The 11,538-nt window shown below is 50.6% G+C and overlaps 7 protein-coding genes across 7 annotated transcripts; 2 read left to right on the plus strand and 5 right to left on the minus strand.

The window, feature by feature from the left end:
• Positions 1–263: 263 nt before the first annotated feature.
• Positions 264–1,727, plus strand: N7468_010545 (MT-A70 family; the record flags this gene model as incomplete). The annotated part of the gene is made up of 2 exons (XM_058479840.1): positions 264–892; positions 983–1,727. 2 exons carry the CDS (start codon positions 264–266, stop codon positions 1,725–1,727), a joined length of 1,374 nt encoding a protein of 457 aa, XP_058325363.1.
• Positions 1,728–2,322: 595 nt separating this feature from the next.
• Positions 2,323–4,310, plus strand: N7468_010546 (uncharacterized protein; the record flags this gene model as incomplete). Its single annotated transcript, XM_058479841.1, has 5 exons — positions 2,323–2,573; positions 2,738–3,208; positions 3,309–3,465; positions 3,525–3,857; positions 3,930–4,310. The coding sequence occupies 5 exons, from the start codon at positions 2,323–2,325 to the stop codon at positions 4,308–4,310; spliced, it is 1,593 nt and encodes a 530-aa protein (XP_058325364.1).
• A 300-nt stretch (positions 4,311–4,610) lies between these two features.
• Positions 4,611–5,438, minus strand: N7468_010547 (ubiquitin C-terminal hydrolase L3; the record flags this gene model as incomplete). Its single annotated transcript, XM_058479842.1, has 2 exons — positions 4,611–5,066; positions 5,382–5,438. 2 exons carry the CDS (start codon positions 5,436–5,438, stop codon positions 4,611–4,613), a joined length of 513 nt encoding a protein of 170 aa, XP_058325365.1.
• Positions 5,439–6,013: 575 nt separating this feature from the next.
• On the minus strand, positions 6,014–7,130 carry N7468_010548 (putative mRNA decapping hydrolase; the record flags this gene model as incomplete). Its single annotated transcript, XM_058479843.1, is given in 3 exon segments — positions 6,014–6,309; positions 6,329–6,994; positions 7,073–7,130. The coding sequence occupies 3 exon segments, from the start codon at positions 7,128–7,130 to the stop codon at positions 6,014–6,016; spliced, it is 1,020 nt and encodes a 339-aa protein (XP_058325366.1).
• Positions 7,131–7,666: 536 nt separating this feature from the next.
• N7468_010549 (ribonuclease H2 subunit C) lies at positions 7,667–8,376 on the minus strand (the record flags this gene model as incomplete). Its single annotated transcript, XM_058479844.1, has 4 exons — positions 7,667–7,708; positions 7,768–7,982; positions 8,043–8,117; positions 8,205–8,376. 4 exons carry the CDS (start codon positions 8,374–8,376, stop codon positions 7,667–7,669), a joined length of 504 nt encoding a protein of 167 aa, XP_058325367.1.
• Positions 8,377–8,726: 350 nt separating this feature from the next.
• On the minus strand, positions 8,727–9,745 carry rex4 (putative 3'-5' exonuclease; the record flags this gene model as incomplete). Its single annotated transcript, XM_058479845.1, has 3 exons — positions 8,727–9,333; positions 9,404–9,541; positions 9,600–9,745. The coding sequence occupies 3 exons, from the start codon at positions 9,743–9,745 to the stop codon at positions 8,727–8,729; spliced, it is 891 nt and encodes a 296-aa protein (XP_058325368.1).
• A 309-nt stretch (positions 9,746–10,054) lies between these two features.
• N7468_010551 (ribosome biogenesis protein NOP53) lies at positions 10,055–11,479 on the minus strand (the record flags this gene model as incomplete). The annotated part of the gene is made up of 3 exons (XM_058479846.1): positions 10,055–10,277; positions 10,331–11,275; positions 11,346–11,479. 3 exons carry the CDS (start codon positions 11,477–11,479, stop codon positions 10,055–10,057), a joined length of 1,302 nt encoding a protein of 433 aa, XP_058325369.1.
• Positions 11,480–11,538: the final 59 nt, after the last annotated feature.

Consider the following 11,538-nt stretch of genomic DNA (forward strand, 5'->3'; position numbering starts at 1 on the left):
GTTTTTTTTTGTCTCGATTTGCGGCGGCGAGACTGTCCCATTCTGCATTTGCATCGAAAGTAGGATTCCTCATGAGCTCTCTGCTGTATCAACTAGGAGAAACTTGATTCAAATTGTGCCATCTTCCAGATTCCAGAGCCCGAAAACGTAAGCAGTTCTCGTGCTTCCAAGGCTCAGGTTGTGGAGGATCTGCCCGTTCTGCCCGCATCGAAGTCCGTCTTGCCCGCTCTCCGTCGAATCAGAGGAGATTTCTAATTCCAACCATGACGGGGGGTCTGGGACCCCACGTTCTATATGCTAATCCAGACTGTACTGTGTTTGTCCTCGATCTTCCATATTCGATTGCTCAGGCACAGGAATTGTGCGTCAAGACCATCCGGGCCCAGGAGTTCTCTCCAGCAACAGGCTCTGTCGAGCTCGCAAAGGGAATAGCAGGGTACCCTCTGTCCAAATCGGCGTTGGAAGAATCCCATCCGTCCCCGTCAGAGCCCAAGTCAGAAGCGGCACGTCAAAGATTGCTCGCAAGGATTCCACCCACGGAATTAGAAACTCATGAATATCAGACAACTATCATAGAGCCGCGAGTGCAAGTATCATTGGATAGCATTTACTCGGAGTATGGCGTCAACTCCGAGGATCGGTCGAGATCTCCCAAATGGATTCTCCCACGGTTAATCTTTGACGATATGCCAGAGAATGAGCAACTCGACACGGGGGCATACAGGCTCTTTTCTCGTCATAGGAATGGAGTCCCGCCAACCATCCTATCATCGAGCGGCACGACCAGGTTTAATTCGATATTCGACCTTACGGGCGTTGTGAAGAACCCATTCACTGAAGCTGTCAAGTTATTCATTGATGGTGATCAAGATCGTCAGGAGCCTAGTGCGCTGTATTGAGTGCCACCAAAATCCAACGTCCTCCTGTGTACATTGTCGCTAAACAAATGGTCGGTTCTTGAAAATCCCATACCGGGGCTCAGTCGCGACTATCGGTTTAATCTCATTCTCATGGATCCTCCGTGGCCAAACCGCTCTGTCCGTCGGAGTCAAGCATATCAGGTCGCAGCATATACCGACATAGAAGCCTTGAAACAGCGACTTAAAGATATTCTACAAGCTCATGCCTGCCAGGCGCCGGCTCGGCAGTCCATGCCTGTCCATGGACCACAACCGATTGTGTCTATACCGAGCAATCAACCCTCACAAGAATCCTTCGCAGCGATCTGGATCACCGGCTCGCACAAGACACGAGCCGTAGCCTACGAAACCCTCCGCAGCTCAGGCTTCAAGCTTCATGAAGAGTGGATCTGGGTCAAGATCACCGCCCACGGCAAACCAGTCGGCCCCGTGGACGGGCTCTGGCGAAAACCATATGAGATCCTTGTGATTGGTAAGAAAGATCAGGAGGCCGAGAGAAACCGAGTCTTCCCTGGCAACTGCACCACCCCAGCCCTGGGCATTGCCGGCGTCGACGTGAGCACTATTCCCAAACGAGTTATTGCGGCAGCCCCAGACTTCCACTCCCGCAAACCCAGTCTAAAATCGCTGTTCGAGCGGTATCTATTCGGGTTGGATCCTGCGGGCCAACAGGCGCCGACCGAGTTCTACTCTGCGCTGGAGGTATTTGCGCGTCATTTGACCGCGGGCTGGTGGGCTTGTGGGAATGAAGTTATGAAGTTTAATCATTGTGATTACTGGGTGGAGGACAATGGGTCTGTATTATAAACTGTATTGTAGATCTATGCGATATGAGGATGTGAGCAATACAGGCAATGATTACCAGTCGCAGACATATTACTCAAGCATGAAGATAACGAGACACCTCTGCTCAGGTTCTCAATTCTTCTCAATTCTTTGGAGATACTGCGGACACTTCCCTTTGTAGCCCTACGCTCGCCTAAAGATATAGTGCCGGGGGGCGGAATCCGGGGGCCCAATCGAAGTTTGACACCGCACATTACTGGCATCGCGGAAACCACCCGCAGCTGACAAAAGTGTCCATTTTTAAGAAATTGCGGTGATGAGATGATAGGCGTCCCGCGTGGACTCTCCAATATAAGGCATAAACATCCCGTACAACTGAACGATCAGAAACCACAAGATATTCTATTTGCGGTGTAGATCACGACATTCCCATAAGCGCTAAAAAGGGCACTAATTTCAGGGAGCTTGGCCTGATATCTTTCCAGGCTTCTACCCACGATTCGACCCCAGAGTATCTATTGATACCCCTAGAGATTCCTTGAGGCCCATTGTTCACTCCATTGATCTACATGCACTTTGAACTCAAAGCATTCTCCGCCTTGCTGCTCACACCGCTATGAGTTCGCAAGGTGATTCTACTGACCAGGAAGTTGGTGTCCGCGCCGAATTAGCTGAAAACGAGGGCTACGCGCAGCGGCCGAAATGCTTCAGCTCCACCCTGCAAGAATGCCTTTTCGTCCTCACGGCAACTATGGCCATTGGCCAGCAATCGTTCTTCCAGGGTGCTATTGTGGGCGTGACGGCGTCAATTGGAAAGGATCTGAATATGAACCCGGCGGAAATCACTTGGATCAATGCTGGATCTTCGTAAGTTCAATTCGTTCATACACTTTCCCCCCTCTCCCACCCCCATTCGCACACTATTCTGTGCTGCATGCCACGGATCGGTGAGCAACTTCTCGAGCTCTCTGCTATGCTGAGATTTTCTTTTCTTAGTCGATGTCGCTGACCATAAGCCTTTCACAAAATAGCCTCAGCAGCGGTGCCTTTCTCTTGACATTTGGCAAGGTAGCTGATACGTTTGGGCGCAAGATCCTGTTTATTATTGGCATGGGCGGATTTTCCCTGGCGCTGTTGATTGCCGGTTTTGCGACAAATGCGATCTATATGGATGTCTTCTCCGGCATCATTGGTCTGTTTGCCGCTGCAGTTGTTCCGCCGGCCGTGGGTGCACTGGGGGCTGTCTATGAAAAGCAATCTAAGCGCAAGAACAGGGCTTTTGCGTGCTTCAGTGCGGGAAACCCCCTTGGCTTTGTGGGGGGGATGATCATCTCGGGCATTGCCTCTCACGAGTACAATTGGCGAGCGTCTTTCTGGGCTCTTGCTGTTATCTACGCGCTCTTTACTGTCTTGACAGTGTGGACGGTGCCGGCTGATGGGTTTGCGAAGACCCCTATGACATATGAAGCGTTTCAACGGTTTGATATCCTGGGACAGGACTGGTGATCGTTGGGTTTTCGTTCTTTTCCAGTTCGCTTTCGTGGGTTTGCCGATCTCCCTTTACATTTAGATCTTTGCACGCAGAATCTAACAGAGTCATAGGCTGGCTGGAGATGCACCGGATGGCTGGAAGACAGGATACGTCCTTGCCCTCTTCATAGTAGGCTTTTTTCTTCTGGTTGCCTTCATCTACTGGCAGTCCATTGCCGAGCACCCCTTAATGCCTCTATGGGTTTGGAAAGATCGGAACTTTTCACTCGTATGTATCCCGTCTCCGTCCTCGCCTGCGGGCAGGGTCAAGAAGCTGACATGTCCCAGCTTATGGTTATATTTGTCCTCGGCTTTATGGGGTTTTCGGCCATGACTTTCTATATCTCTTTGTACCTGCAGGAGCTGAAGAAGCTCTCCGCACTTGAAATCACCCTCCGGCTCCTCCCCATGGTGATCAGCGGCATCTTGGTCAATGTCGCCTGTGGTCTGGTTCTTCATCGTGTGAGCAATAAGATCCTCACCGGGATCGGAGCAGCAGCGTATACCGCTGCCTTCCTCATTTTGAGCTTTATGAAAGAAGAGACCGTCTACTGGGCATTCATTTTCCCAGCGATCGTTCTTGTCGTCGTTGGCGCGGACATACAATTCAACGTGACAAACGTAGGTTCCTCGCTTTGAAGCTCCTTTCTCGATTGACTGCCGTTGCTCGAGCAAAACTAACCATTATTATAGATGTATGTCATGTCCTCACTTCCATCGCATCAACAGTCCATCGCGGGTGGAATATTCAATACTGTGAGCAAGCTATGCAACAATCTCGGCCTCGGCATCGCTACGTCCGTGAGAAGTGCTATCGCTAGTCAAATGATCCCCTCCACGCCTGCCATCAGGCCATATCTGGGTGCCTACTGGTTCGCAGCAGCCGCAGCGGGACTCTCTTTGTTCTTTGTGCCATTCTTGACTCTCGGTACACAGGGTGGTGACTCTGAAAAGGCCGAGGAGCAGTCGGTTATTATCGTTGAAAATAAATTTGCAAATGGGAAGGGTGCTATTCCGGACTCAGCATCCGAAGCGACTCCCACACTCGGGACTGTCGTTGCAGAGAAGCAATGACCTCCGAGACAAAAGCTTGCAATTGATAAGTTATGCAGATAGAAGGAACGCTCTTAAATAGGTCATACAGAGCAGAGTGCTAGACAATACCGAAGGGCTTCACACACAAGGTTTTACAGCAGCTAGAAGAAAAACAGACTTGACAGCATCATGTATCGATTCCCGTCAGCCGCTTTTTCGTAACTACTGGTATAGAACAGGTCAGAAAGAAATTAAATCGAAATCTAAGCGCCGACTGTTAGCCTAAAGGTAAGGGTAGAGCCCCAGAAGCAAATAAGCAGACCTGCATCTCTAGCCAGTTCAATCCAACCCCGGCCCCAGACAGATCAAACTAAACCGCATATCCTGATTCCCACCCTCAATTTCAGCCTTCAGGAACCGCCGCACCCCCATCTCCAGCGCATTCGCACTCAACACATCTTCATCCGGCGCCAGCACACCGCGCGCAAGGGGACCCTTCCGCCGCCCATCCATCTCCCACAGCGTCCCATCGCTGCCCCGCACAAACGCCACGAAATGCAAGTCCACATTATCCTCCGCCTCCGGCGCCTCCGTATCACCCATCTGCGCCGCATCCATGTACACGCTCTCCAGGCCCTTGCTGTACTGCAGCGAGCGCGCGCGCTCAGCGGGCGGAAGTGGATCCGCACGCTCGAGCAGAGCAGCGAGGTCAGAGCCTGGCGTGACGTGGCGGCGGGGTTCGCCGTTCGCGACGGCGTGGAGGAGGGCGATGAGTCCGCACGAGTTGCGGATCGTCTGCTGAACCACATGGCTGGCTCACCGGGGCCGTGGCCCTGGTACTCGGGCAGGTTGGCGTCTTCCTGATGGCGGGACTTCTCGTAGGTCTCGGAGATAGGGAAGACGAGGAGGAGGGCGTGGGCGGGGCGGGGGACGAATGCGAGCAGATCGGGGTCGTCAATCGAGAAAACGTCGTGGAAGGCTAGGTCTTGAGCAAGACCTAGTTTTTGGGCCAAGTGGGTCATCACTTCTGCGTTGTTTTCTGTTGTTTGGTTGCTGAGGTTGAGTCTATTTTCGTGGCTTTGGTGGCTTTCGGGGTAAGGGTGTGCTTACCGAGGGGCACGCAGACCCTGTCCGCCAGGACGTGGAGGAGTCTTTCTCCTCCTGCATTTTGGGCTGATGGTGTTTTCTTTGTTTGGTTTTGGAGAGAGGGTTGGTCGTAGGAGATGGTGAGGGGAGACTGGACGTTGCGGGGAGGACTTGGTTATCTGGTTCTCCACATTGCTTATCGCTTATCGTCTTATCGTACCCTCCTGGTAGAGCTTTTGAAGCGGACGATTTGGGTGGCAAACGTGGATATTAGTATAAAGATGTGTATGAAAAGGTTCAAAATGGGTGGCTTTCATTTTCATATTAGGTACTATTAATACCAATTATCTATGCAGACGGTCAAATCTACCCGTACTCGCCAGTCAGTATCACCTGCTCCAATCTTGTTTCAACTAGTTTGCCAATAAGAGCTTACTTCTGATACAGAGTTCTTGTGAGCTGTATACTTGAGAGAATTTAGATTTCTTCGCCGTAACCTGCCCGCTGGGGTTCACTCTTTTTCTGTGCTCTTCGAATATCTCTAGACGGTTTTGTGTACTCCTAAAACTCAAAATTCGTTCGAACCCATTCGTCCGGGAACAACTCCTTAAAAGACTCTGCAATTGGAAATTGTCTTACAGTTATGATACTTGGCTCTATTGGCTCTTTGGCTGCACACCCCCCTTCAGCTTCAATGGCGCAAATATCTCTGTCCACAGCTCGCTCGCCTCGCCAAGGTAGTAGGTCAAGCTCACATCTGCCAGACTCGCATCCTCATCACCGGCCAGTGTCTCAAGCTGCGAGACCAAATTTTCCAGCCCGAAAGCTTTCCCGGTAGCCTGCGTTGCTCCAGCTTCCAGCATGACATTAACGACATGGATATGGAAGTGGTAATAGGTAGGTTGGTCTGATAGTCGTAAGTACGCATTCTGAAGCCAGCAGCGGTGGTGGTCTTGGAACAAAAGACTTACAGTGGACATAAAGCTTGAGTTCATCCATCTCCAAATCCGGATAAAGAGAGACAGTTGACTCCAGCACACGCTGCCTCAGATACTTCAGCCACGGCACATGCTTCTTGCGCAAATCTCTCAGACTCCAGATATCGCGCCGGTGCACAAGGGCCAGTAGATGCAACGAGCTCAGCGTCTTGCGATCCCAGTTCAGATCAGGAAGCATCAGGAACGCATCTTCCAGGCCATGCCCGTCATCCCGGAGAACAACGTCCTCTTGTTCGGTCCGGCCTTCGAGGATATTGAAGACCCAGTTCAGGCGGCCCTCCTCTCGCTTCGCTTGCATGTATGGACGGACGTGGTCCTTGTATATCGCAGGCGTCTCAGTGACCATGCGAAGCTTTTGATCCGAGTACTTTTTGATGTGCTGCTCTGTGCAAGGCCAGATGAGGTTCAGCTTCAGGTCTTGCTGGGTCCCTTGTTGAGAGGCGTTGCTTGAATCGCTGGAAGAAGCAAGGTACCAGCGGTAGATGTCGTTGTCGCCGAGGTTGTTGACCTTCGAGATGGCGGCATGAAAGGCCTGGAGTGTTTCTAGAGACTCGGTGGCAAATGCCGTGCGCTCAGCTGTGAGAATGCCTTGCTGTCCATCAATTGAGCCGAGGAGTGAGATGCGGCGGCCATGTTGATCTAGGGATGGGTTAGGTCTGAACTGCTGGGATCCTTTGGACTACTGTGTTGTACGGCCGGGTCATGGGCAAATCATACCTTGCTTGAGCAGCCTAGATATTTGGAACTTGGGGATGAGGCTCTCGGGAGTAGACATTGTGCTTGCCCAAGGCGTACTGATGGAGTATAAAATTGGGAAGAAGACGTTTCGACTGTTGTGGCTTGTTATCGGTGCGGGGCGGAGACGCTTATCGGGTTGGAATGAATAGTCGCCGCAGGGTAGCCATCTGCATCTACTAGTAGAACCGACAAACAGGCTTCTACTACGTCACATGGAGGAACTGCTTTGAAATTTGTGCAAATCACTGGCGAAGTATTCTTGGACCAGGTTGGGTACTTGATAATGTAATTGGAGTGCGCTTCGGGAAGACTAATGTCTTAGAACTATATAGTGAGGATCTGATCATTTTGCAACCATCGAAGTAGCCTGCTGGGTCTACTATATATATAATAGGTTGCAAAATACCTAAATAGATGAGCAATGCTTCTGGTGAGATAGTATGCCGATTAAAATTGGTCCTGTTGGCGTATGGGATTGGACAGTAAAGATTCAAAAAACGTATAGTTCATTATAATTGGATTAACCCCAGGATACTCTAATAGTTACCAAGCCCTAATTGTTTTCTCACCTCATTAGGCTTTTGTATCATCTGTTTCTGACGCTGGAGCATGCATCTATGTCGATAAAATGTTAAACACGTCAATTCACGCTACACAAGACGGAGTCCACTTACTGTCTCTGCGAACCTGATCCATTCTTCCACGCCCTTGACAAAAGTGTCATCCGAAGCCGGAATAATCTCATGTCCCCAGACGACCATATTTTCGAACGTGCCTTGGGTCTCCAAGACCTTGACGGGTTCCTCAGGCTCGACAATCTCTATGTCAGCGTCCTGGTTCTTTGGTGGAGATTTGGGCAAGACTCTATCAGTGGGGGTTGCAACAACTCCTATCAAAGACAATTTGGTTATTAAGATGTTCCAGCAATGTCTTTTCGGCCATTTCTTACCTTGATACCCATCTGGAATCGCAACGCGCCGCCCCCGAAGCTTGCGGCCTCTAAAGAATGCTGTTGGCACACTATCTGTAGATAAAAATAGGTAAGATCACTTTCTTATAGGAGAAGATCTATACTAAGACTTATGCACTCTGCACGCAGGACAAGCTCTACCTTTTGGGTTGGATGCAGGGGCCCAGAATCGCTCAAGGGCTTCTATGGGGCCATCGTGGTGGATTCGGCAAGGAAGCACATTTGGAGTAAGCTGTGAAGGCGTATGCTGATCGTCTGCTGTGCCTTGTGTGGTGGATTGAGCCCCGGCTTGGAAGCCGTACATGTCTGGCATCGTTGCGGCGCAGCTGGTGGAGGTTTCGTGGAGTCGTCGTAGTCGCAATATCTCTCTGGAAGGAACACCAAGGTCTTAGGCTGACAATTGATTTACAGGTTGTCTTCGGAGTAAAGAGCGGTCCGTGAAGAACGGATTTGGCGGGATTTGGGGTGCAGCACTGCGGAGTTGCGACGAGGAACGCGTCGCGTGGCCGCGTTAAGTGGATGTGGGCGGAGAATCAACCGCACGGGCGAACACCCTACTCTTACGGAAAAAAAGAGCTCTATAATTTGGCCGATACTTGATTGATATTGATGCGTGTCTGGGGTATACAATGCATGGGATAATAATCTAGGCGGGTTTCACAATTACCGCTTGCGAGTGGTCTTCTTCTTCTTCTTTGGTTTTTTCTTCTGCTGGTCGCCTTCAACTTTTTCAACAGGAACCCGCACTGGCCACTTCTTCAAATGCTCCTTCTCGAATGCATCCTTTTCTCGTTGGTAGAGCATCATTGTCGCCCGAGCATCTTCCACACTAGAATGCGCTCCTTGTTGGATTTTCCAGCCAAGGAAGTGCTCGGCTGGCATCTTCAACCGTGGTGATCCTCCACCAGCAATCTTCCGGTATGCAGGGTGTTTGCTTGTATCTCGGATATCTCTCTTGGGATGGGGTAAGAGTAGGGCATCTAGGTCATTGCTCACCGCATGTCCAACCAGAATGCGGCCGTCCATGATCTCAGCCACGTCTTTCTGAACGGCTTCCAGAGTGCGCGCTTCCACCATGTGCTTGGGCGCAATGCCACTAACGTGTGTCCTCCAGTCGGTGACCTCCTCCTTAGGGCGTACATAGGAATCGTAAACCTGGTCACCGTTGAAATTGACAATACTGACGCGCGCGAGAACGGAATCGTTATCTGGGTTGGGTCCAACACCGACCATTTCGCAATCCATGGCAATGTATTTTCCGATTTCCGCACTAAGACATAAGATGTGAGCAAAGACCGTAAAGCAATGCCAGATATCCGGGAAGAATCCGCGGTACGTACGTTTTTGACAGGCCCTCGTTGACCTTGCTACTGAGAGGCTCAGTTTTCGTGACAGAAGATTCACCAGCACTGGATTTCCGCCGTAACGTCACGCCCGTCGGCGAGTCATTCAGTCCATCTGGTCCATCAGCCATCCTCCTGCGCTTGTAAGGTGTAGGTGCTCGAATCCCGTGGTTTCGAGTGGTTTTTGTCTAACGATTTGCGCTTCTTCGCGGGCGCCTGTCCCGAGTCGCGATCCGAAGCCTTGCGTTTGGAGGTTGGGGCTGCGGTCTCCGTAGATGTTTTCTTCTTCAGTGTTGCTTGCAGTTTTTTCCAATTACTGGAAAGGCCTGCTGAATCCATCCCGATTGCAGAAATGTGTTTGGAAAACTAGGTCATGGCACGGTTCGTATAAACTGGACTTTTTTTTTTCCCGGCAGAAAAGATAAAGCGGCAACACCGCTTCTGCCAATCTCAGCGGCCCGGAGGATACCGCGTATATAGGTTGCGCCTTTTGGCGTTACTTGAGAAGAATCTGATAAATTTTCAAGGAGTCAAAGTATGTGACCGAAGAACTGATCATTATATTTAGATACCAAAGCATGAATTGAAATTAACCCTTTATGTCCAAACTCCGATGCACGCTACGTTTTCTAATGGAAACAAGACAGATCAATAGTCCATGCCAGGAACTCTGAAATCCTTCGACATCCATTTTTCGGTGACCTTCCTTTTGGCCTTGCGAGGCTGTGTCACTGGCTTGCGTGACTCAAGCTTGCCCTGGACGATGAGCGTGCGGAAACGGTCGTCCAACAAATTGCCCTCTGGTTTCAGCAGACGGAGTGAATCCTGCAGCTCATCGGGAAGCACCAGCTCCAATGGTTTCTCTGGGGGTCTATAATCACATTAGCACGTATCGCTGATCGTAGGAACCGAATAAAAACATACGCATGCTTGCCACCAAGGGCTCTCCTTCGCAATTTGGTATCATCGCCCTCTTCCTCAGAATCATCGGCATCTGAGTCATTCTGCTTCGCCAGTTCACGTTCCTTTGCCTCTGCGGCAAGACGTTCAGCCAGCTCAATCTGAGACTCCTTCTTAGCCTTCTGAGCTTCCCACTTAGCCAGGCGCTCGGCTTCCTTGCGGCGCTTGATCTTGTTCCGCTGAGCCTTGGTTTTCCGCTCCGGCCTCTTCTTGTTCAACCACTCAGGCTTTTCATATTCACTTTCGAATCCTTCCCAAGCACTCTCATCGTCGGACTTAACCTCGCCATCATCATTCTGAGCCTCGGCGATCAGGCGCTGCTTCTCCTCTTCTTTCTTTTGCTCCTCGAGACGCTTCTTCTCTTCTTCAACAGCCTGTTCCCCATGTTCCACCAGCAGGCGGTCCCATTCTTCAAAGACAGGGTTATAACTGATTCCAGCTTGAGGAGTGCGTACCGAAGGGATTGGCTTTCCGTTGGCAGCAAGTGACACAGGGGCTTGATGAAGAGTCTCTGGCGCAACCTTTGGCTTAGGTTTCTCTAAGAAATCAAATCGAGGGTCGTCGTATGCAGTAGTCTCGTCACCTTCCTCTGCCCAAGGATCATAGATCTCATTGTTCCCGGAAGTGTTGGTGGGAGTTCCATCCTTGGCCACTTGCTTTAGGCGCAGAAGCTCTTTTTGGGTCACCCAGTCCTTCTTGTGCTTCTTGGACTTCTGCTCAATTACTCCATCGGTGAGATTTGGGTTCCCACGCTTGCGGCCTGGCAAAGCAGGAATGGCAGAGCGCTGGGCAATAATTTCGTCAGCCTTGAGCGGCTTGTGTTTCTTGGTGATCTTTTCGCGAACATCGGCCGAGCCAGTGTTATCAATTATGAACAACTCATCGGAGGGCTTTTCTGCAACAATGCCACTGATATAGAGTTAGTAAATATTGGAGGAAGAGTAGAAGAAAAGTATCCACGATAAGGGACCAAACATACCCTTTGATTTCTTCGTCTTTCAGCAAGCGAAGACCTTCCTGAACCTCAGTGACATCGACATTTTTGCGCCACGCCTTCTTGCCCTTACGGGAGGGCTGCTTGAATTGCTGGGGAGCATCCACTGAGGCCGACATGGCTGATGTCTTATCGTCTCTGCTTGCAAAATCCAAATCTAAACTAAAAAAAAATTCCA

This window comes from Penicillium chermesinum (genome assembly GCF_028974085.1).
Source record: "Penicillium chermesinum strain IBT 19713 chromosome Unknown utg000009l:1.0-952002.0:1.0-954369.0, whole genome shotgun sequence".
NCBI classification, from domain to species: domain Eukaryota; kingdom Fungi; phylum Ascomycota; class Eurotiomycetes; order Eurotiales; family Aspergillaceae; genus Penicillium; species Penicillium chermesinum.